We start from the raw sequence: 24,262 nt of genomic DNA on the forward strand, positions 1-24,262 counted from the left end.
TTGAAGAACTCCTCATCTAACTTCATCACCTTACAAATAAGGACATTGACACCCTGACAAGGAACGTGACTTGCACCGGTCCTGGCACCCAACTTCCTGGAGCTCTACTTAGTTTGCAATGCAATCTCTGCTCCTTTTGTCTCCATCCCACCCCTAAATTGAAACTCAGATGGTATTTCTCTGAAAGATAGCCCTGAGGGGCAGCAATTCTACTCCTTTCTACCTCCTTCCCTTTTCAGGTCTGGGTTGGACTCTGGGAATCTAAATTTGGTCTCTTTATATGGGAGTGGGCTTGTCAGAAAAAAGGGTTTTAAAGAGGAAGAGTTCCCATCTTTACGTGTTTTTTGTTTGTTTGTTTGGTTGGTTGGTTGGTTGGTTGGCTGGTCTGTGGCAGGTTATGTGACCACAAGTACCAGCAGGTATCAGCATTAACCTGGGGGCAGGGAGAGGGGCAAAGAAGAAAACTAAAGTGGGGCTTTTTCTCAATTTAAGAAAAAAATGTTTCTCTTTCATCTGTGTTTCTGGATGAGTGTTCCTTTATATGTGTCTAGGTCTCTCTGTCCTTCTTTCCCTGTTCTCCGGATCTCTCCTGTACCTCCTCTATCTGTCTCTGTATGTCTGATTCTTTGCCTTTTTCTCTTGTCTCCATCCATGTCTCTGTCTCTCGCTGTCTCTTTCATACACACTCATTCATGCCCTCCAAATTCAAGAAGTTATTGACTGATCCGGGAGCCCCAGCCCCTTCCCGCAGCCCTGTCAGAGCAGAAACTCCTCCCCGTTCTGTTGAGAAATGCCAGGTCCAGAGCTGCTGCTGGGGCGCCAGAGACGCTGCAGAACCGTTTGCCTAGTGTGGAGGCTGAATCCGGGAACAATGAGAAATTATCTGTTAATTCTCGGATCCTGCCACCTGCTCTGCTCCAAACAGGCTCCTTTGCCTTCAGTTTAGATGCAAATCCCCCCAGTCATTGTAAAACAAAATATTGATTTCCCTGCATCACAGGCCTGGGCCCTTGGAAGGTCCTGTGCTTTTTCATTCTCTGCAAAGGCAAAACAAGGCGCTTTGTTCTGTGAATTTCCCGGGGAACTCGGGAGGGGGAGGGAGAAATCACCGCGGAGTGACAGAGTTGCCATAAACATGGGCAGAGAGCAATTCTTCTCCATTTGTATTTTACATAAACACAAACCTGCTGCCTGGGAAACTGTTAATGAACATGTAACAAGCAGCCTCTCCAGTGCTGAGCTCTGCATTGGGTGGTGGAGCAGGAGGTGACAGGGCTCCTGGACTCCTCAGGTGGGTTCTAGAAGCACTGGGATGCGCTTGGGGACTCCACAGCTTCACCTGTTCTTAGAACAGCGACTGAGCACCTCCCTCAGGAAGGCAGCCTGGATTGCATAGTGTCTCTGGGCTCACTCCAGCTCAGGTCCGCTGGCCTGAGTTCCTAGCCTTCTCCTATCGCAGGTTCGGGAGGTCAGGGTGGAAGCTGTGAACCCGCCGCGACTGCCCACCCTCCACCTCCCCTCCCCTTGCTCCCCCTCTGCGGTTCCACCAGCTGGGCCTTCAGCACCGTGGACAGGGCCAGGGACCGCGTCCTCCGCGCCCAGACCTCCGGGGGAGCCGGGCGCCCTCAGGCCGCGGCTGGGCCCTAGTCCCCGAGGCCGAGCTGCCGGGGTTCTCCAGCCCGAGGGCCAGCCAGAGCGCCTGGCGCAGATGGCGCATGTGGAGACCGCCAGGAGCTGGGGCTCGGAATCTCCTCCCTCTGGAACGTGAGTCACCGCCCGAGCCACTTCCAATTAGCGTGATAATTAGGAGGGAAGACCCTCCTCCCCCACCCGCCACCAGGGCACGCGCCAGCCCCGAGGCTTCTGGAGGCTCCAGCTAAAGTTTCCTTCCCAGCTCCGGGGAGGCAAAGGGACCTGAGCCTGGAGCTTCAGGTGAGCCGCACACGGGCAGGGGCTCACGGAGCGCGACGCCTCGGAGCCCGTCAGCCAGCCTGCCCTTGGACCTCACGCCGCAGTCCCTGGGAGGGAAGTCTGCCTTAAGTGTCGCCTCAACCCTCCCGTTTAGTTCGGTCTTTCTGGCCCTGGTTATGCTTAATAGCAAGACACACGATCTCCTGTGGTGTTGCACCGCTGTGGGGAGATGGGTCTGGCGGCGACGGAGCGCCCTCTTGAAATGCCCCCCATCCCTATTTGCCAGAAACTTTCCCCTCCCGTTGCCATGGAGAGAGACGGCCGCTGCCTCTCGTTGCCATGGCAACGTGCGGTTCCGTGGACCGCAGGATTGCGGGGCTCAGAAAGTCTTTCTGCAGTTGGAATAGCCCCGCAGTCTTAGGGTCCTCTGCCTCGGAAGCTGGGACTTGGGGGGTCGTCCGACTAACTTCCCTCGTGAGGAACCTTGGCTCCCCACTCCCCGCCGGGTCATCTTTCTTTCCCTAATGGGTTTATCTATTTCGCCGCCGCTTGTGCGGCGTGTGGCAATTTCCCCAGTGTCTTCACAAACACCGTCTCTCTATTCCCCGCAGCCTGTGAAGCACTCGCAGTCATTATGCCCCTTTTACAGAATGGGCAGTTGAGCCTCAGAGAGGCCCAGGGTCACAGCAGGCAGGGGATGCGGAGTCAGATCCCAGGCCCTTTCCTGGGCCTTGCACCCTCCGCGGTGCTGGACAACCGGGCTCCGCTGCCTCGAACCCGCCGGGACTCCGACCCGTCCCCGGGTGCAGAGGGGGCGGCCGCGAGGCGCCAGACTTGCCAGCTGCCGCGGGATGCCACGTGAGGGGCGGAGACCCTGCGGGGAGCCGATTAAAAGCCGAACCGAGCCGCAGGGGGCCGCTGCGGGGAGGGTCTTCTTGGGGCCGCGTCGCCCACCCCAGTCCAGAGGCTGCACGGGTTCGGGCTCCGGGGTGTCCCGGGCATGAGTGGGGTGTGGGCGAACGGGGGGCCTCGGTGCCAGGCGGCGCTCGCGCTCCTGGCCTCGCTGTGCCGGGCCCGGCCGCCCCCTCTCGGGCTGGACGTGGAGACCTGTCGGAGCTTCGAGCAACAGCCCCCAGAGAGGAGTCCGAGCGCGGCCGGCGCAGGTAACGGGAAACCCCAGACCCTGGCCGCCGTCCCTCCCCGGAGCCCCGGCCCCGGGTGCCCCGAACCTAGACAGAGAATTCTAGCTCAGGATCCTGAATTTGGAACCAGCCAGTGCCCCGTTCCATCGCCCGCAGGGCAGGCGGAGAGACGTGAAGGGGACCTGGGAGGTGGAGAATCCCTGAGCCCCCTCCCGTGGGACTCTGCGGGGATCTCGTGCAAAGCCGCGCTCCCGGGGTGCAGCGCCCCACCGGGGCCTCAGTTTCCCTGGCGTCTCTCCGCTCACCCAGAGGGCGACCTGCCAGGGAAGGGGTCTGTGGGGCGAGTAGGAGACCAGGGACATCCGGGCGGAGGAAGGAACTCATTTCTTGGGAAGGCGGGGTGGGGGGAGGTTGTCGAGGTCCCAGGGTCCGCCTGTCGGTTTGCGCGCCCGTTGGTCTGCCCTGTCGGGCGAGGCCGTCCGAGCCCCCGGTCTCGGGGAGAAACTTGCGTCTGCGGGCGGCGGCACGAGGTCTTTGTGTCCGAGCGAGTCTCGGGCGGCGAGTGGCCGTCTGCGTCTCCGCCGGGGGGCGGGGGGCGGGATGGGGGAGGGTGTCTCGGCGTCTTGCCCCCGCCCCCGCCCCCGCCCCCGCCCCCGCCCCTATAACTCGCTCCCTCGGTCTCTCTCTGACTCACTCGGACTCGCGGCCGGCGCGCGACTGAGCCGGTGCCTCTCGCCGACTTTGCCAAGCGGGCGCCTCCCGCCCGAGCGCCAACGGCGCGGACCCTGCGCCGGACGCAGCCCCGCGCGGCCGCCGAGCCCAGGCGGGATCCCGAGCCGAGGCGAGCTCGCCGGAGCCGGTGAGTCGGGAGCCCGAGCCCCGCAGCGCGCGGGCCCGGCGCGCAGCTGCGGCGTCTCTCGGGAGTCGCGACAGCGGCAATGGCGTGTCGCGCCCCGGCGACGGGAGGCGGGCGGGTGGCGGCCGGCCCGGGGCTTCCTTGCCGCACCGGCGCCGAGCGGCCGCGCTCCCGCTGCAGCCGGGCTTCTTTGTCCCGATGCCGACGGCCGGAGGGTCCTGGGCGACCGGGAGCCCCGATGGCCCCCTCCGGGGGGAGGGCGGGGGCAGTGCGAGGCCTCGGGAGGACGAGAGGATGCGGCGTGGGGGTGGGGAGAGCCCGCGGGGACCCGGGCTGCGGGGTTCCCTCGGCTCCGCAGACGCCGCTCCTTCGTGCCCCTCGACTCTGACCCCAGTGGCACCAGGCCTAGGGGTAGGCGGGGGTCGCCCCTGCGTCCCCCCCACACCCAGGCGGGCAAGGGAGAAAGGGGCCGCAGGAGGCGGGAATTTGGTCTCCAAGCGCGTCTCCAGGGAACAGAAGCCGGGGACCCGGGCGGCGGTTCCCGGAGCAGGTACAGGTGGGGTAAGCTCCCCAGAGGCCGCAGGTCTCGGGGCCCTGTTGTCACTTGAGGTTAAAGGTCAGAGCTGCTGGTAAGTCCTAGGTTAGGAACGGGGCCGCCGGGGTGGGCAGAGGAACAGAAGCCAGGCAGTGGGCCAAGGGGAGGGTTGTGTGTGTGTGTGGAGGGGGGGGGATTGTGTCCCGCCTGCAGTAGTGGAGCGCACCTCAGCCCCGTGTGGGTTGTAGGGGGCGCTGCTCTCTCCCGTGCGCTCTCTCTGGCCCTGGCAATATTGATCAATGGGTCGATTACTGCAGCAGAAAGGACTAAGGCTAGACCTAAGAAGAACTTTCAGAGGGTGGTGCAGTGATGGATGTTGGCGAGGCCGATTCTCCCTCTTGAAGAATCTCCAAATAGATTAGGCCCAGCAAGTGTTACTAGATTTTGGTTCTCAGGTGCCATCATCTGCTACGCCATCCCACTCCCCATACCCCCTAGACGCATAATTTTCCCCAAGCTAGGGAGCCTCTTCCTGACTGTCTACCCAGCTCCCTTCCATCCTCTCCTCCAAAAATTTGTTTCCAGTGGGGGCCTCAATGCTGGTCCTGACTCCTTAAACCCTAAAGGGGATAATTCAAGGTAAGAACACACCTGTCGAGTTCCACCTGGGGTGGAGGCTGCCCTCCTCCCCTGTCTGTTCAGAGCAGAAATGTATGTGCTGGGGAGGGTGTATGTGTGTGTGTGGAACATTCTGATACAGGGAGGCAGTGGTGTCTCAACTCCCGGGGGACACCCTGTAGTCGAATGACAGGTACTTGGTGGCCAAGCTGAGGATGAGAGAAGGTTGAGGACTAGGAGCAAGCAGGCTCCGATGAATCAGTGTGCCTTTGCTGCAAGCTGCTTGAGCCCTCGTTAGCCCTGGGGGACTTGAACTTTGGCTGCTGAGTCACAAGCCTCTGGAGGCCCCCAGGGTGCCAAGCTAGTGGGCTGGAAGGGAGGAGGAGGCAGAAGGAGACCCTTGATCACAGTGAAAGAAAGAAAGTGGTTGAGAGTGGGTTTGAGATCTTGGGGTTTAAGTGAACACAAGTCTGGGGAGATGCCATGCAGTTCAGGACCAGGCGCCCAGGTAGCCTGGGTCTAGCCTACTCCTTGCATCCCAGAGCCACTGCCGAGGGCTAGATTCTTCAGTCAGAGAAATGCTGGATCTTTTTATTTGTATCGTCATGAAAAATGCAAGTGACTAGAGCATGCCCAGTTCTCTTTACCTCTGTCTGTGTCCTCCTGCCTTCCTCCTACTGGGAGTCTCTAGCTCACAGGATTTCTAGTAACACCCCAAAATTCAACTTTGAGAGATTTGGACTCTACTCTCTATTTACTGGGACCCTTCTATGTGCCGTGGTCTGTGCTAGGAATTGCACAGGAAACCTTGATCAGATCTCCTTAGCTTTCCTGACTTGGAAACACCTCTACACATACTGTCCCAGGTAGAAGCAAGTTCATTTTTCTTTAAACATTCTAGGGGCAAAGGGTCTGCTTTCCTCCTTAAAATACAACCTCCTCCCGACCTGCGCACCCCTGCAAGTGAGTTCTGACAGGCAGTGTTCTATCTTCTTCATGCCATTTACCTTGTGGAGATGAATGCATTTGCTCCATAGGCCAAATTGCAGAGTGTTGGAGGTGGGTAGGAGGTTCTGGATTTCAGGTAGTAAGCAGAGTTTCAGAGGTGTTGCAAAAAATTCAGGAACTGACGGGGATCCCTGAGCCTCCCTGCCCCTGCAGGGCTGGCAGCCAGGAATGATTATTCTCGGGCTTACTTGTGGCCATGAAATGTACCTACTGTTGGTTCACTTCTCTAATGACTCTGGATATGTTCTGTGATTCAGTCACCTGGTTTTGAAGTTGGCCATTGGCAACACAGGTAAGATTTTTCCTGTTTGTGATGGCAAGTTAAATGCATAGCATTTCATTAAAACACAAATGTCCTGTTTCTATAACTAAATAATCAGTTACTCCCTCACCTCCTGTTGGGAAGAAGAAATTCCGCAGATTTTGCCTTCTTTGAGGAACGGTGCAATGTACGATCCTTTAGAATGTACATCCTTTAGGTGATGTTCCGACTTTATGGTGTGTCTTGAACTTTAAGGGCACAGCCCTTAGGGTAAAATATCTAGGATCTGTAGAGTGCTTGGATTTATAGTTCTAGAAGTTTTCTTCTACCTCTGTCTGTGGGAACTTTGAGAGTGGAATGGTAGACTCCTCCCCTCCACGCTCTGTACAGAAGATGTGTCCTAACTATTCTGTTACTCTGTCCACAGAATTGGGGGCATAACATGGGACTGCAGAAAATTAGGACTAAGACTGAGGCATCTGGATCCTGCCAGGTTTCTTTAGGGTCTGTGTAAGGCTGTCTGGAGTGGAAAAAAGCAGAGCAAGAGAAAGTCCTGCCCAAGCAGGACATCTAGCTGTGGACACTCTAGGTGTCTGATACTGTCTCATCCCTCCTTTCTCTCTATTGCTGCTCTGTTTTTCTTGCTCCGTGTGGACCTAGGCAGACCTTCCTCTCAGTACTTGAAGGTGTAAACAAGAAGGGGGGTGTAGAGAGAAAGAATCTCTCTGGCTCTCTGTTTGCCATGCCCCCTCTCCCCCCTGCCAACTTGGGGCCTTGAACTCCACATCTCAGAGAGGCTCCAAGCCCTGACCAATCGGGTGGAAATGTACAGTTACCATCTACCAAAATAATAATACTAATAATTGCTAAATTAATGTCAACCGCTGTTAGCTATAGCACTCTGCATTAGTCTCCGGTTTATCTCTGAATCCCCTAATGATGGTGGAAGCCCGTGTCCAGTCATAAAGCTTGTGCGGCCATAATTAGTCTGGCATTGTCTATCTTCATCGAAGCTTTTCAGGAGCATTAATTCCTTCTCTGTTTGGACTCTGCTAATTATCCCCATCGGTGGTTCGGCCTGGATCTCTGAAAGAAGGAATGGAAGCAGAGGCTCTCTGCTCCCTCCTCCCTCTAACCCTGAATTTTAATTACACCAGCATCTCCTAATAAATTTACAAGCCACAGCAGAGTTTATTATTAATGGACCACATCTGTAAGGCTTAGAACAGAATAGCCCCGTTCCCCTAACACACACACACACACACACACACACACACACACATATATACATGCACTCTCAGGTATTTCTCAGGGACATCTATCTCTGGACAAGGTGTTTCCAGGGGCCACTGGTTATTGGCCTGGTGCCTGGTGTGTAACGTTCAGTGTCTATACTTTCTAGGGAAGAAGAAAGAGATGGGGGATGAGGAGGTTGGTCATAGTCCTAGTCTCCAGGTTACTACTCAGGTACAGAAGATCAGGCCAAATAGTAGAAGTTGTGTCCCATACCCTCCTGATGATAACAAAGAAATGCCCCCCCTGCCACCTTCCTGTCCAGCTTTCTACTCAGCCCACAGTACTCTCAGGGGCCTGGCTCAGAAGCTTGAATTTTGGCATCAGAATTCCCAGGTTTAAATCCCTGGTGTCAAAAATAGTTTACTTCATACAGAATGGACCCAAAGCAGGGCCCTCTGAGAAAAGGAAGGGAGATATCAGACCACAGGGAGAGGCATCCAGGAGACCTTGGGCCCCTCCTCTCTCCAGGGAAGTGAAGATCTCCCTGAAGCCCACGAGGACAGACAATGCTTGTCACCTTCAGTGAGACTGCCTGGCAGGGGTAATGGCTCATGGCCTCCCTCCCTCTCTCTGGAAAATGCTGGGTTATTAATTAGCAACCTGGGGCTTCCTTATCTCTCCACGCTGACATTCCTTTCTCCAAAGACAGAGCTCTGGCGAGCCCCCTCCCTTAGTGTTAGGATTCATCAGCAGCTCTTATCACCTGCTATTGTTCCCGTTTTTCTAATAGGTTTCGACGTTAGGAAAACCCATTTTGTAACAGTAACAGGCATTTTTGCTAACAGATTGTAACTAAAAAGATAAACTGGGGAGAGGAAGTGAAAAGAAAGGACCATTTTCTCTACTTGCCCCAAAGCTGGAGAAAGCTGGCTCCAGGGCCTCAGGTTGCTAGTCGACCCTTGGAAAATGGTTTATGGATAAGCCTGTGGGGAGCAGGAACCACCTGGGCCGAGGATCCCTCATTCAGGCACAGAGACACAAAAGAGCACAACCCAGAGATCAGACAGCAAGAAATGCAGAGGCCCAAGAGCCTGGAAGGAACAGCACCAAGTCTGGGAAGCGAGAAGACTCTGGGCAGAACCATTCATATTAATACTAGTAATATTATTTGCTATTTCCTTCCACCGTGCCCTTTACATTATCTCATTTAATCTTTACCATCTCCCTAAGAAATTAGTGTGTACCCCTCAAAGATAAATTAACTCAGTTTAGGGGTGTTAACTAAGTAACCTACTAAAGGTGACGTTGCATTTCCAAATTTCCGAGAGAACTTCGCAAAACCATAGCATGTTCTCTCAACTGTGGATTTTTCTCCTACGATTTTCTTTTTACTCCTTTGGAGCTCACTCCTGTTTACCAGATGGCTGGTGACAGTAATAGCAGAACTGGACAAGTAGCAAACCAATGAGTATTGACAGAAAAACTAGGAGATGTGAGAGCTCTCATGTAGTACCTAGTATGTCTTGAGATCTAGCTATATATGCAATACTTATATTCTTTCTGCTGCTAGTACGATCGTTCCTAGTTTGTAATGACAAAGATAAAGTTCTATTAGTGTTCATGACTTGTGGGTGTTCTGCTGAGGGGATATTCAAAACTAGACTGGGCAAAACTAGGTGACTCTAATAGAAACGGCCAATATACTACATTCTGGACACTGTCCTCAGCACTTCTGCTCTCCCTGAAACCTCACAATGACCTTCTGAGGTAGATACTATCACAGATGAGGATTGTGAGGCTTGAGAGATTAAGTAGCTTGCCAAAGTCACACAGTTCAAAGGCAATGGAAATGGACATTTGAGGCGCCCAGCTTGACCCCAGGACAACAATTCTTTTTCTCCAGGCTGAAGAGGAAATAAAAAAGGAGAAGAGAGGGAGAAAGAATACAGGGATTTAGGAAGGTTCTTTTTCGTTTTCAGTACTGTGGTGAGGGCTTTCTCCTTTCCTGGAGGGTTGCCTCTCTCTTGTCGGGAAGCTAGCATGAGATGGCAGTGTGAAATATACAGAGCACTGGGTCAGGACTCAAAAGGTGGCTGAGTAGCTCATCAAAATCATCTGCCTCAGTGTCGAGGTTCAGGCCAAACAAGTGGAAGAAAGGCTCTGAAGGCTACCTGTGACTTGCTAGAGGGCAATATGCCCTGATGGGTTGGCCACTGCTGACCTGGGTTGGGAAGGCACATCTGGTGGCTGATCTGGGCCTTGGTACAGCCCTTAGACCATACAGGAGCCTCACCTTCCCAGGTTCAGTGAACCTTTTAACCAGGCTCTTTGGGCTGTGTTTAAGGCCACATGTGGTGATTTTACAGCGGCTAAATCCTGTACAGTCACCCTTGCCCTGTCCTAATTCTGCTCTGGACTTGCTCACTGCCTTGTGTCCCTGGTGGGTGAATCCACTCAGCAACAGGACCCAATTCCTCGTGTAATGCCTGTGGGTGAGGTGTCCTGGAAAGAGATTCTCCAGGCAGAGGAAGGGCCTCTCAGTCTTACATAACCAGTATTGAGTGCTGGGTGCCGATTCCAAATAATCCATACCTCTGCCTGCCCTAATCACAGCTCTGAGGGAACAACAGCCCGGGTGGGGGGGTGGGGGTGGGGGCGAAAGAGAGTAGGGGGAGGGACATGTGCGCAAGCATTCCAAATAGCAGCCATACAGAGGAAAACTGATTCCCTCGGCCCGCCCCCTTCCCCCACCTCTCTTTTCATTTATGAATTCAGGTTTTTTTTTTTTGTCAGGCTGAACATTTAAATGCACTCTATGCTCTCTGGATTCCCCCCATTTCTCCCCCTTTCTCATTAAAATTCTAATTATTACCAGAGCAAGTAAGATGTATGATCAAAGGAAAGCAAAGCCCTAGAAATACCTTTTTGTTTTAAGGTGACTCATTGTAGAGAATGCATCCAGAACAGCTGGAACTGGGAACAGATGTAACTGCGAAGGGGCTAGAGATGGCTGGGTTCTTAGAATAAGGAACCCGTGTATCTGTGGTCGCTTTGCTGGTGAACCTCAGGGGCATCAGGGCCTAAAGAAACTGTCTCCAAACCATTTAGCTAATGGACTCATAACAACACAAATTATTTGATTTAATGCCTCCAATATATATTTGTTCCCATGTTCCATACTCATGTGGGTTGTGTCTCCAATTCTACGGCTTACCAGCTGTGTGACCCCAGGCAATATAATCCTCTGTGCCTCACCTTTCTCATATGCATAAAGGAAATAATAATCATATCTATTTCGCCGGAGAGTATGATATGAGTGAATACGTAAAAAGCGCTTCATACCTTGGACATTGTAATGTTTAAAACTTAACTAAATCCAAAAACAAAATGCTATCATTTCTGTTACTAGCAACCTGTATATTGCAATTCTGATTTATTGATTTCAAGATAATAAATACAAAAACAATCTGACATTTTTTTCTCTTGTGCCCCCAGGATGCATGCACACCACACTAGAGACCTTTAGAAGTGAACTTAGGGGACTCCTGGGTGGCTCAGCGATTGAGCAACTGCCTTTGGCTCAGGGCATGATCCCGGGATCTGGGATTGAGTCCCACATCGGGATCCCTGTGAGGGGTCTGCTTCTCCCTCTGCCTGTGTCTCTGCCTCTCTTTGTGTGTCTCAAATAAATAAATAAATAAATAAATAAATAAATAAAAGTGAACTTAGACTTGGCTTTCCTGATCCCAGGCAGTGTCCGGGTGAAGGACAAATCCCAGATCCTCTGGCCGGGGAGAGGCTCTGATGTCTCTGCAGGGGGCTGGGGTTGCTGTGGGTGGCTGTCATAGTTGATCCACGCCAGTACCAGGGAGTCAGAAGGCAGTCCTAGCTCCCCAGACAAGGTGGCTGACACTCTCACCTCCTTCCAAGGTTCTCTGGCTGGGGGACAGCTTTTCTTGGTGCCTGTGTGCTATAAGAGAACTCTGGAGTACTCTGGATTCCCCCCTACAAGGGACTTGGCATCTTGGTACTGCAAGCCTAGGTTAGCACCTGGCGTGTAGCAGGTGCTCAGTAAATGCTGGTTAAGAAATAATTCTAGCTCTTGTATGTGCCATTCATTTATTCATTCATTCACTCATGCATTCTCATGTGCCAGGTTCTGTGCTAGGCCCCGAGTCAGACAAATATGAAAACACAGTTACAACAGCCCACAGTTTAATCAGGAACAAATAGGCTAGGACAGTGGAAGGAGCCCCAGGCTGGGTGGTGGACATCTGGACCCTGGTCCAGGCTCTGTGTCTGACCTGGGACCCCAGGTGAGTCCCTTCTCTGGACTATTGCTTCTGTCTGCAAAAGCACAGCCTGGCCTCAGTACTTGTAGGGTCATTTCTCGCCTTAGATCCTAAGGTTCCTAGGGCACTGAGCCAGGATAATCCAGGGCCTGCAAACCCACAGGCCTGCAGGGGCCACACAGGCCACACAGGTGAGGACACACACCCCTTCCCTCCGAAGGGTACAGGAGCACAGGTCCAGTTACCAAGGCATCTGGCCTCTTCCAGAGTTTCCAGAAATTTGGTGTGATGATGATGATGGTGGTGGAATTTCTTGACTTTTCCGCTTTCACCCAGAGGAGGCAATACTCCTCTGCAGGCTTGTTCACAAAGTTGACAAGTGACCCTTGAGCACACTGTGACCAGTGTCCCATTGGTTGGGAGGCTTCTGACCTCTCAGAGGGAGAAGAGGCTTTGGGATCTAAGGGTCATTCCAAAAGTGTGTGTGGGGGGGAGATCTGCTTAATCATTTCTTCTAGAGGGAGACATCCTGGCTGCTCTTCTGGGATAACAGGCATCCTGCTTCCTGCTGGGGTCGGGGGTGGGCTGGGGGCAAGACAGTGAGCACCTGCCTCCGAACCAACTGCGACATTCAAAAATGCTGGTTTTACAGCAAAGTTCTCAACTAGCCCAGGAATGGGAGAAGCCAGCTACAGGAATCACTTGTAATGTAGCTTTGAAATAAGTTGTGTAGGTCAAATTCCGACTTCATCCAAGTATTTACTGAGCCTGCTATGAGCAGAGTTGAGAGTTCTGCAGAAGCCGGGGACCTGATCCCTGCCCCTCGTTGGCATCAAGTCAGCTGTGACGGTTAAGCTCCCGCGTGGGCTCTGGGCTCCCCAGGGGTGGGGTAAGGGAAGAGATGGAGTTGGCTGAGCCTCTGGTCCCCGAGGCCACATGGCCTGTTGAGGAAGAGAAGCTGTATACACAAAAATGACTCTGCTGTAAGTCTGGCCATAGTAACAGCTCTAATAGAAATTCAAACAGCATCCAATTGTGAACGCTTCAGGAATCTGCACATTTGCTTAGGCTGCTATTTAAATTACTTTCCCTTCCCTGTGCACGTGCCCATAGGCAGTGGGGGAGGCCGCCCAGGTGCTCCCCAGGCTGGCAGCCGTGGAGGGGTGAGGGGTGGGGGAGGCGAGCGCCAGGCTGCAGACGTTTCCCAAAGTGGACTGTGGAGCGGCACCCCTAAACCACCTGTCCTCTGGCCGGCAGCTTTCTCACGAGCGCTCTTCTCTCTTCTCCCTTTGTCTTTGTCCCTTCTGTGTGCCCCCTCTGCCCACTCCCTTCCCTGCTTCTGCCCACCTCTGTCCGTCCCTGTCCCTTCCTGCCCGGCTCCTGCCGAGGGCAGGCACCTCTGTCAGCCTCCTCGCAGTGGTGGTTATTGTGTGTGGCGTGGCCCTGGTGGCAGTTTTTCTCTTTCTCTTTTGGAAGTTGTGCTGGATGCCCCGGAGGAGCAAGGAGGCGTCCAGTCCCGCGCCCGCTAACCCCGCCCCGGAGGCCGCGCCGCGCCCCGGCCCCAGAGGGGTCATGGCCGAGAAGCTGAAGGATGGCGCGGCGCTGGGCTTCCTGGAGGCGGCCGTGAAGATCAGCCACACGTCCCCCGACATCCCCGCCGAGGTGCAGATGTCTGTCCGGGAGCACATCATGCGTCACACGCGGCTGCAGCGACAGACCACGGAGCCCGCGTCGTCCACCAGGTGAGCGGGGCTCTCGGGGCCTGGCCGCCGGCCTCCGCGCTCCCTGTGGGCGGCGGGGCCCAGCCCGGGCGGAGCGAGCGAGCCAGCGGGCCGGGAGGGCACCACGCGCCCTCTGCCTGGAGAGCCGGGAGGCGGGCACCCCGAAGGGCTGCGGGAAAGGGGAGCCTTGGAGGTGGGTGCGTGCGGCGGGGCGGGCACCGGGCTGTGCACGCGTGGCGGGCGGGGCCTTTGGAGGGAAGGAAAGATTGCAGGCAGAGGGCAGAGAATGTGCAAGGACCCAGGGGCGTCCGAGGTCGTGTGTGTCCAGGGGTAGGCCAGTAAAGCTTGCAGATCAGAGTCTGCGCTGCACGCGAGGCAAGACCAGAGGGTCCTAACATGTTGAGAATAGGATTCCTTTATGACCTCTGACAGGGTTCCCTGCAGGACAGCAGTTGTATACATGGCATCCTTTAACTGAGAAAGCCAGAGACAGCACCCACAACATAATGACAAACGTCTGCTCTGAACTCAGAAACAAAAATAAATAAATAAATAAATAAACTCCGAAATGGAAGCGGTGCAGTATGAGACACTGTATTTTTATTCAAACCTAGGGCTCATGTGGGCTCCTGGGTCCCTGCAATGTCTCCCCAGGCTCTCAGGGGAGCAGCCAAAGGGAAGGAGACTGGGCCAATAGGGAGTCCAGGATTCAAAGTGCCGGGGAGTCACATTGTCAGAGTTGATCATGTGATTTCGGGCCCGTAGCTCACCTTTCTTAGGCCTCACTTTCGCCCACTGTAAAATGGGACTAATGACTCCTAAGGTTGCTGTGAGGAGCCAAGGAAGGAATGCATCTGGCAATCCAGAGCTGACGATATATCACTTACTATACATCTGGTCCTGTGCTAAGTGCCTTTTCTGTGTATTAATCTGGTTCATCCTCACAGTAATCCTATGCAGTTGCTACTTTTATTATCCTCATTTTGTAGCACAGTGAAGTTAAAGAACTTGACCAAGGTCACATAACCAGACAGTGGCAGAGCCAATATTAACCTACACAGTCTGGCTCCCAAGCTCAATAAATGTTAACTACAATGGAGGGGTGGTGCTGCTGATGATGCTGGAGGGACAGCGGCATCCAGGGTAGGAGAAGGGGTCTCATGCTTTCATGGTAGAAACCAGTCACATATACTAGGAAAGAAACCCAGAAAATAGGTGGGCGTGTGCTGGGAATGGCAGCCAAGGCTACCATGAACTGAGTTTATTATATACCAGACCCCATCCCAACTACTTTCCAGAGGCTTGTATTGCTCACAACCACCAGTGCACAAAGTGTGTGCAGGAGGCAAAGGGCCCCCGCAAAGGGTGGGATGAGCCAGGGCAGACAGGAGGTGCTGGCCTGCATATCTCTCCCCCTGAGCTGTGACCCGCTGTCCCTGCCCCCTCCCACCCCGCACCAGGCACACGTCCTTCAAGCGCCACCTGCCACGGCAGATGCATGTCTCCAGCGTGGACTATGGCAATGAGCTGCCGCCGGCGGCAGAGCAGCCCACCAGCATTGGCCGAATCAAGCCCGAGCTCTACAAGCAGAAGTCGGTGGACGGGGACGATGCCAAGTCTGAGGCCGCCAAGAGCTGTGGAAAAATCAACTTCAGCCTACGCTATGACTACGAGAGTGAGACTTTGATCGTGCGCATCCTGAAGGCCTTCGACCTCCCTGCCAAGGACTTCTGTGGCAGTTCAGACCCCTATGTCAAGATCTACCTCCTGCCAGATCGCAAGTGCAAGCTGCAGACCCGGGTGCACCGCAAGACCCTGAACCCCACCTTCGATGAGAACTTCCACTTCCCGGTGCCCTATGAGGAGCTGGCCGACCGCAAGCTACATCTCAGTGTCTTCGACTTCGACCGCTTCTCCCGCCATGACATGATCGGAGAGGTCATCCTGGACAACCTCTTTGAGGCCTCCGACCTGTCCCGGGAAACCTCCATCTGGAAGGACATTCAGTATACCACAAGTGTGAGTACAGCCTTGCCTCCCGGGCTTCTTGAGGATCCCTGGTGCTGGGTTGAGTGGGGAGAGTCCCTATTGTTCTCACCTGTAAAGTAGGCCTTTGCTCTTTAGAATGTGAAGGGGGGCTCTGCAAACTGACCGGTGGCTCAGCCCACCCTGGGGAAGTCCTTGCACTCTGCCCCAGGTTGGGCTGGGGCCACAGAGCTCCTCCTGTGTGGGTTGGCAAGGAAGAGAATTTTTGACCATTGCTTCTGATTACATGTTCTGAGGGGGTTACCTCTACCTGCTGGACCTTAGGTCTACCACCTAGAAAACAATGTCATCTATCTCTTTGATCACAGAGGAGGACTGAGCCAGGTCTATAGGACTGGACCAGACAGCAGCATCTGCCAAGTGCACTGATGTGTACTAGAAGTCTGGGAAAGGCAATCAAAAACAGAACATATTTATCAGGACAAACAGGTTATGCAGCAACAAATAATCCTAGGATTTGGTAGCTCAGAGCAACCAAGGTCTAGTTCTTGTTCACGTCATACATGCTTTGCAGCTCGGCCGGTGGCTCGATTTTACCTTGCGATGCAGGGGTCTTAGCTGACAGAGGCTCCGTGTAGACACATGCTGCCATCATTACCACATCAGGAAGAAGGGGATGGGGCAAGTCATGCACTAGTCCTCAATGGTTCCACAACGAAGTGATATATGTCACTTCGACCTACATTTCGTTAGCCAACTCGAGACACGTGGCAACTCAGGAGGGCAGGACAAAGACATCTGACCATGTGTCCAAAGAAACTGGAACCATGTGATGACCAACACCAGTGACTACCACGCAGCCCCTTCTCTCAGGCATTCCCTGCCTGGGCCAGCCTGGAAGGACACCTGGCTAATCCACACACGGGATGGGATCCACACACCACATGGGGGTGGGCGCTTGGCTGTCTGTGACCAACTATAGTTAACCAGGGAATGTTTTGAGGAGCTGAGGCTTGGGCTGGCTTTTCAGAGGGAGGACACGTTTGGCACAGAGGATGAAGAGGGCATATCCAGAGGTCCAGTGTAGACCTCACCGGTATGGGTGATTTGCCTCTTTCTAAGCCCATCTGGGCAGCTGAGAGCCCAGCATGGGTATTCTCATCAAACGCCAATGGCCTTGTGTCTGGGGTCTTGAGTGCCAAACGGTCAAGTCTCCCAGGATATTTCCTGCACTGTTTCTCTGGGGCAAGAATGACTCCATTCAATCTCTAGACCTTCCCCTTGAATACAGTCAACTCTCAATATTTCTGTGTTGAACTTGTGAGGAGAAATGCCAGGAAAATCAGCCCTGCTCTGATGGGAAAAGTGTGAGAAACTTGATTTGTTCAAAGTTTGGTGGGCCTCTTTTCGGCCCCAGGGAGGGTCTCCAGGACACCCCATTCTAGCTGGTGCTGACTTTTACTGGTTCAGTCTCATGACCCAGTGCCTCCCCCACCTTTGCTTCTATGATCTCCCCAAGAACAGGCGAGGCAGCAGGGCCAGGCAGAAAGGGGTGGGCAGACCGGGCCGGCTGGAGCAGCAGCTGTGCACCAGGCCGAGCCCAAGAGCTCTGCTCTATAAATCACTGTGAAGTTTACATCTGGTGCAGCTCTTCCCTTGTGGTCTCATTGGCCAGCAGCTTCATTATGGTGACTGCACAGGTAGAGAAAAGCAGCTTGGGCCTCCCTGCATGGAGGTCGAGGCCCAGGAGCTCTGAGAGTGGGAGGGGTGGGGCTGGAGAAGCACAGCTTGACTCAGACTCCGAAGAGACTGACTCCCTTTTCTAACAGGGTTCCCTGCCTCCCTCTCCTGTGACTTTAGCTGCAGGCATGATGGAGATCCAGGTCTGGTTTGGACAGTCTGTGTCTCAGAGGGATGCTAGCTTCCTAAATGCTTGAACTTTGTGGCTGTCTTGCCCACATCCCATCCCTTTCCCCAGCCCAGCTTCAGAAAATGGCAGATCATCCAAAAGGTGTTGGACCAATCGTCACCACCCTCATCATCCTCAGTACTCTTCTAGTTAGTCCTCCTCCCTCTCTTCCTAAGCAGAACACTGTGCCAGACACTTGTGGGGGGGAGTGGTGAGCAGGGCTGGGATTGAAGATGGCCCCTTTGATCCATAGAACATTTAGAATCTAATTCCGGAGGCAAGAGATGTCCATGCAAGGGCTAGTAATGCTGAGTAGTGAAGAGTGTATACCGTGTGAAGTTGCTCTTGAGAGTTAGGACAGCCCGGGAACTTTTCCCGGAGGAGGAGGAGGTATTAAGCTAGGTGGGGAGGGGCAGTATACATAGCTCGACAGGAAGGGCTAGCATCCCAGCCAGGAGCACAGGGAGGCCCCCCTCCCCCGAGTTTCTGAAGCTGAGGAGCAGGTGACTGGGCTCACACATCCTGTCTTGCTTGCAGCCTGTCTGGGCTGATGTCCTGCCAACGAGAGGGCCCTGGAGCCCTCCAATCTGCAGCTCTCCCAATGGGCTGGCTCTCAGGAGTTGGCTCATCCTCTTGGTGGGGGAGGAATCAGACAAAGGAGGGAAAAGGGAAGTAAGAAGACTGGTGCTCTTACCTGTGTTTTTGGTGCTGACTCTGAAATTATAGTTATTTGGGGGTCAGAGAGGCCCAAGTCATCATCACTGAGAATGAGGAGCACCAGGTGCACATGAAATCCGGTGGCTAGCACGGTGGGGGCGGTATGAATGAGCACAGGGTCTCCCATTGGTCCTGTGTGCTGGACTCCATTCTTAGGAGCAACGTTTGGGCCCCGCTCCCCTTGGAACTCGGGCAGCTCTGCTGTCCTGCAGGCTGGTCCCCATACCCCCAGAAAGTCCAATATTCCTGCCTCCTGCCTTTGCTCACAGGGTCCCCTCTGTCAGGCAGGCCTGCCCCCACCCTCTGCCTGGCCCAAACCAATCCCTCTTTCGAAGTTCCCTGAGTCCTGCCCCTCTTACAGAAGTCACTCCTCTGGATTTTTATGTGTGGGTCCCTCAATTATGCCCTGAATCATATTCAGTCTTACAAAGCCCTCCCAATATCTCAGGAATGCCTTTGGTTCCACATGTGACTTTCTCTTATATTTTTCCTCATGGCTGAGTGTGTCATTTTATGCAAACATAAGAACTCAGCACATTTTTGTAGAATGACCAACTGCTTAGTTAATTCAATTAAAACTGTATATTGGAATGCAAAGAAAGGGTTATTAGAGAAGCAGGGGGAATGGGGTGTGGCTAACCTGGAAGGCTTCTTGGAGGAGAAGGTCAAATTGTATTTTGAAAATGGGTAGATGGGACACCTGGGTGGTTCAGTGGTTGAGCGTCTGCCTTTGGCTAAGCGCGTGATCCTGGGATTGAGTCCTGCATTGGGCTACCCCCAGGCACCCTGCTTCTCCCTCTGCCTGTGTCTTGGCCTCTCTCTCTGTCTCTGTGTCTCTCATGAATAAATAAATAAAATCTCTAAAAAAAAAAAAAAAAAAGGAAGGAAACGGGTAAAGTCAGGCTTTGTGGGGAGAGACACAGCCTGTGTGTTCACTCCTTCAGAGACATGGTTCAGGTAGATGGTTTGTGTCTGGAGTAGCAAATTTATTAACCAGTTGGATCAGATAGTCTGGACTGAAATGGAGGATCAGTGACTCACAGAACAGGTAGGAGGACAGGCATGGTGAAAATCCGGGGCCTGGCAGGCTGCTTTGATTCACGTGAGGCCATGAATGCTGTTCCATTTTCGGTCCTAGTGCTTATACTAGAGCATCACATTCAGCCCTGGCAGGTGGAACCAGTGTGTCCCTTGTTTTGGGCTCTAGCTCCATTGTTCAAGTTGGTTTGAAGTAGCAAAGCCTGGAGCATTCATGTTGTTTTCCCCCCACCCCGACCGCTGAATGAGGAGCTTCAAGGCTGGTGAAGGGGAGGTGAACATCCGGGGATCTAGCTCTTGGTTAATTGCAAATCTTAAGCCATAAGGGACATTTGCCTTGCTGCCCCCAGGTGGTCCTGGAGGGAAGCCTAGGGAGCCATGGAGGTAGTACCCCCCTCACCAGGCTGGAGGCTGAGAAGCAGGCAACCTGGACATGCTAGAGCCATCAGAGGCCTTTTCTGTTCCCCTGACTCAAGGAGCTCACGGTGGGAAAGAAATCGTGGGAATTGGATAAATGCACTCCAGCCACAGCAGGGCTGCCCCTCCAGTTCTTGCCGCTGCCACTCTTGCCTGGCCTGACTCAGGGCCCCTGGTGGTCTCCTGGGCATTCCCAGAGCTGCGAATTTCCCCTCCACCTAGAACTTCGATGGGCTGAAATCCCCCTGTTCCTCCCTCCCCCGCCTTCTGCCCCTAGTCTCATTATTTCTATATAAAGCTGTAGATTTATCATTATAATAGAGCCGCTATCACCCGGGTTTGCTAACGTCTCTGTAATCTTGTAGTTATTGCTACAGAGGCCTCAGACCCCACTGCACACAACTATTCCTGTCGCTGTTCCTGCTCCTTGGTGGCGGGGGGAGGTAAAGACTGTAATTGGGGCCATAAATATGTGTTGTGCTTGGTGGCGGTAATGGGCTCGGCCGTTTTCCTGCCTTAGCAGGTCCCTGCCAGGTCAGAGTGAGCAAATACGGGTGTGTGTGTGTGTGTGTGTGTGTGTGTGTGTGTGTGTTGTTTTGGGGTGATGGCTCACTCTGGGTATTTCCAGGGACCCTGGACTCAGATGTTGCAGGGAGGAAGAAAGGCCTAATGTGGTAGACGAGTCTCTAGCCTGGGAATGAGCAGGGCTGGACAGAAAGACCTCAAGCTTTGGTGCCAGACACACCGTGTTGCAGTCTAGCTTCTGCTCTTTCTAGCTCTGAGACCTTGGGGGCGCTAGCTACACTGTGCCTCAGTTTCCACATCAACAAAAGAGGGATGGTAATGGGAATTATAGCTCGTAGTGATATTATATGTAGAAAACTAAGTAACATACCTGAGATGCCTAGGTCAGCGCTGTCACAGAACAGCCTCCGGAGCCTCCTTCTCACAGTGACTTTCCTCCTGGTTCAGCCTGTGGGTCACCGCTCTCAGACCTGACCCCCACCTCGCTTCAGTCCCAACTACCTGTCCTGACAGGTTGTTGGGTATCTTTATAATTTCTTGCCCTAGCCGTGCCATATGTTCTCTGCGTGACCTTGGGAAAGCGACTTGTCCTCTCTGAGCTGCAGTTTACTAGTGTTAAACCAGATTCAAGGTTCTGAGATTGTCTTCTAGAGAAGTGGCTTCTCTTATAGCGAAGTGCTTGGCTCTCTTGCTTTCAGAGCAGTCCCTGGGAGTGTGGTCCACAGGTTAATAGGCCGCTGGGTAGCATTTCCAGACATACTGTCCTCCCTTAGATGTTAGTAAGAATCAGTCCTCTCTTCAAGCCCCTGAGAAATGTCCTCTGGGGGGGGGGGTTCCTGCCTCAAGGAAGCACCCCTCCCCACCAACAAGGTATCTTCCTTCTTTTTCCACAAGGCACAGTCCTATGAGGGGCACTTAGCTCCCTCCTCACCTGCTTCCTCTCAGATCCCTGTTTACTGGGGCTTATTACTTGAGCTCCTACCAGGAGCCTAGAGCACAACCAACTTGATTACATTTTATCCTTACCACAAGCCTTATTATCTTCCCCTTTATGTAAACAAAGAAATGAAGGATCAGGTTAAGTGATTCACCCAGTGTCACCCAGAAAGAAGGTGGTAGAGAGCCAAGATTCAAATCCAGGTCTTCAACTGAGCCCGTGGTCTTTGAGAGGCAGGAGTAGAGTGGAATTACATTACTCCCTGGGGCAGAAGATAGATCCGAAATTGTGTAGCTCATTCAAGGGATCCAGAAGAGTGATTTTGTTTTCTCTTTTGGCCGTGTTAGGTTGTCTCCTTCCTCTTGTTCCAGGTGGCAGCTTTTGTGTTGACACTGGAATTCCTTTCCCTTCTCCCCAGGATCCTTCCTGTGGGCAGTAGTCTGACATTCATCGCTCTTTTGTTCAACAAACATTTGAGTGTCAAGTATGTTTGGTCAGTTGCATCACTGAGCACTTGTTGGATGTAGAAGCTTGAGCTGGCTATGGAAAGGATGGCAGAGAAAGAGCCCTCCACCTCAGAGTGCCTAGGCTAATGCGCACCTTAGAGTATGCCCAGTCCCCCCCGCCCCACACACACATATGACATATGCCTGGGAATAGACCGGTTCAGGATGCTTGCAACAAAACTATGCTCTACTGCAAGCCATGTGCAGAAGTGTTGGGGAGAAATGCAGAAAAGAAATCAGAGTCAGAAAAGGAAAGTTTTATGCTAGACTTTGATGGCAATGAAGGTAGAGAGTGCTAAAAGGCCGGGGGGGGGGGGGCGGTCAGGAGTGGGGGAGTGTGTTTCTTGATTTTCTCCAGATTGGGGAAAGGATCTAGAAAACACTTCTTTCACATCAGATTGATTTTTTTTTCTTTGTGCAAGACTACTGGTGGTATAATTAACTATACCAGGTACCAGGCTAACACTGAGAACACGATGACTTAAACTCCAGTCTTGTCCTCAAAGGCTCACAGTCTGATAGGGGAGGCAGGAAAGCAGCTCTGCTGTCCTGAGGGACATGCAGGTCTTCACTAGCCCAGTGTGTTGAGGAAGGCTGGCCTCCTGGAATGAAATTGCCTGTCCTTGCCAGAAAAGAGTTCAGTTGCATCCTCTTCTCATGCCCATGTACTCAAGTCAAATGAGATCCGAGGGTAGCCACAAAAGCCCTTTTCAAGTAGAGCCAAAGAATCAGCTAAATTGATCCACTGTGACTCATTAAATCACCTTGGGATGAAGCCTCCCCAAGGCTCATTGACCAGTGGCTTCATGCAATGCACACCTTGGATCTCAGGCTCTCAGCTCTACCCTGGCTGGGAGGCAGGCAGCAGGAAGAGGGAAGCATGATGAATCTTTATCCACTCAACATGTCTTCAGTCATCTCTCAGAGAACTTATCTGGGTCCAAGAATAACTGAAGGCACAAATAGAGGCCTTGCTTTCAAAGAGCTTACCATTCAGTAAAGGTTTCAGAGCAAGTCGATGCAATCAGAACACGATGATTTGAGGTGATTATGGAAGCCAGGAGGGTAGGTGAGTGGTCTGAGGATGTAGATGGTGGAAGGAGAAGTTGGGAGCAAGAACTGAGCTTTGGGGATCACCCACACTCATAGAAGAGAAAGCGTGGGCCCAGCAAAGGACAGCAAGCAGAAGGAGACCCAAGAGAAAAGAGAACGGAGGAAGTGAGAGGAGGGATAATTCGACAATAGCACATTCAGTGGTGATCTGTTCTACCATCTGCGAGGCACCTAGTACAGTCCTGGGCTCTGGGGTGTAGAGCTAAACAAAGTCCTTGCTCCCAAGGCACTTACAGTCCAGTTGGGGGACATGGGTGAGTTGGTGAGGTAAATATGTAGAGTCAGAGAGATACTGTGGAGAAAGCAAAAATGGGAAAGTGTGGTGGAGAGAGCAGTTTGAAGAGAGGATGTGGCGTAAAACAGGCTGGTCAGGAGAGGCCTCCCTGAGAAGGGCCCTTTGAGTAGATCCACAGGATGACTCAGAGAGAATCATACAGATACCTGGAAGAGAGATCTGGGTGGAGAGAAAGGCAAACACAAGGAACCTGACGTGGGTTGGTCAGATAACAGTCAGGGGGCTGGTGTGGCTGAAGCAGAAGTGGACTGGGGAGGGGACAGAGCAGAAGCGGAAGTGAGAGGGATATAGAGGCAGGGAAGCTTAATATAGAGGCAGGGAAGCTTAAAGAAACTTTTTTTTTTAGGCATAACTCATTAATTTATTTTATGAATAAATAAGAAAAAAGCCACTGGCTGGAAAGAATAGTAGAGATTTGTTTTCCAGCATTCTTTGATTTGGACTTCCCCACCCCCACACCATTATAACTGAGCTCACTTCCCACCCGTAGTCCGAAGTGATGACTCTTTCCACCAGGCCTTACCGCCGCCTCTCCAGTTCAGAGGAAATCGTGTCGGCCTGCGGCTCAACAGTCTTTATCCTACTCTTGTTCCAGCTTCAGGTACCCAGTCAAAAGTTTTAAAATATCACTGTAGCTGGCAGGTTGGGAGTAGACTCTACATTCAGGGCAGAAACAGAGAAATCAGTTGAGAGACTATTGCCATAAGAGACCACGGTAGCTTAGACAAGGATGGTGAAGGTGTAAGACCTGGCTTGATTCTGCATCTGTTCTGAAAGCAGAACTAGCAGAATTTCTTGACAGATTGTGGGTAGGGCCTGGGGTATGGAGGGAGAGAGAGAAGAATCAGGGTTTTCAGCTTGAGCAGCTCAGGAGAGAATCACCAATCACTGAATTGAGGAATCCTGGAGGATGAATCCATCTGGAGAGGAAGGTCAGGCACTCAGACCTGTACACATTATATGGGAGATGACTTTGGGACATTTAAGTGGAGTTGTTGGACAAGGACTTGGATATAGAGTCTAGGGTCCAGGAGAGAGGCCTTGGCTAAAGAAATAAATATAGGAGAAATCAGCATATAAATGGTGTTGAAAGCCATGAGACTGGTTGAGATCCTGTTTGGAGATCCGCATTTAGACTGAGCATCAGGACTGGGACTGTCTTGTTCAGTGGTGGCGACTGGGAGGAAAAATCAGCCAAGATGTCCGACAACTAAGAGCCAGTGAGGTAGGAAGTAGGG

At 52.8% G+C, this 24,262-nt stretch overlaps 1 protein-coding gene across 6 annotated transcripts in view; it reads left to right on the forward strand.

The window, feature by feature from the left end:
- Positions 1–2,789: 2,789 nt before the first annotated feature.
- SYT6 (synaptotagmin 6) overlaps positions 2,790–24,262 on the forward strand; it is a 60,696-nt gene continuing 39,223 nt past the window's right edge. For 4 of the 6 annotated variants that reach the window (XR_012004180.1, XR_012004181.1, XM_072769705.1 and 1 more), the window contains exons 1-3: positions 2,790–3,074; positions 13,254–13,602; positions 15,042–15,600. Coding sequence is in view for 4 of the 6 variants with exons in the window: in XM_072769705.1 (XP_072625806.1) it covers positions 2,912–3,074; positions 13,254–13,602; positions 15,042–15,600 (1,071 nt within the window). In the remaining 2 variants the exon portion in view is untranslated. Of the gene's footprint in view, positions 3,075–3,790; positions 3,913–13,253; positions 13,603–15,041; positions 15,601–24,262 lie in introns of those variants that run through there. The other 2 variants (XM_072769708.1, XM_072769707.1) reach the window with 2 other exon arrangements.

Source organism: Canis lupus, chromosome 12 (genome assembly GCF_048164855.1).
Source record: "Canis lupus baileyi chromosome 12, mCanLup2.hap1, whole genome shotgun sequence".
NCBI classification, from domain to species: Eukaryota; Metazoa; Chordata; class Mammalia; order Carnivora; family Canidae; genus Canis; species Canis lupus.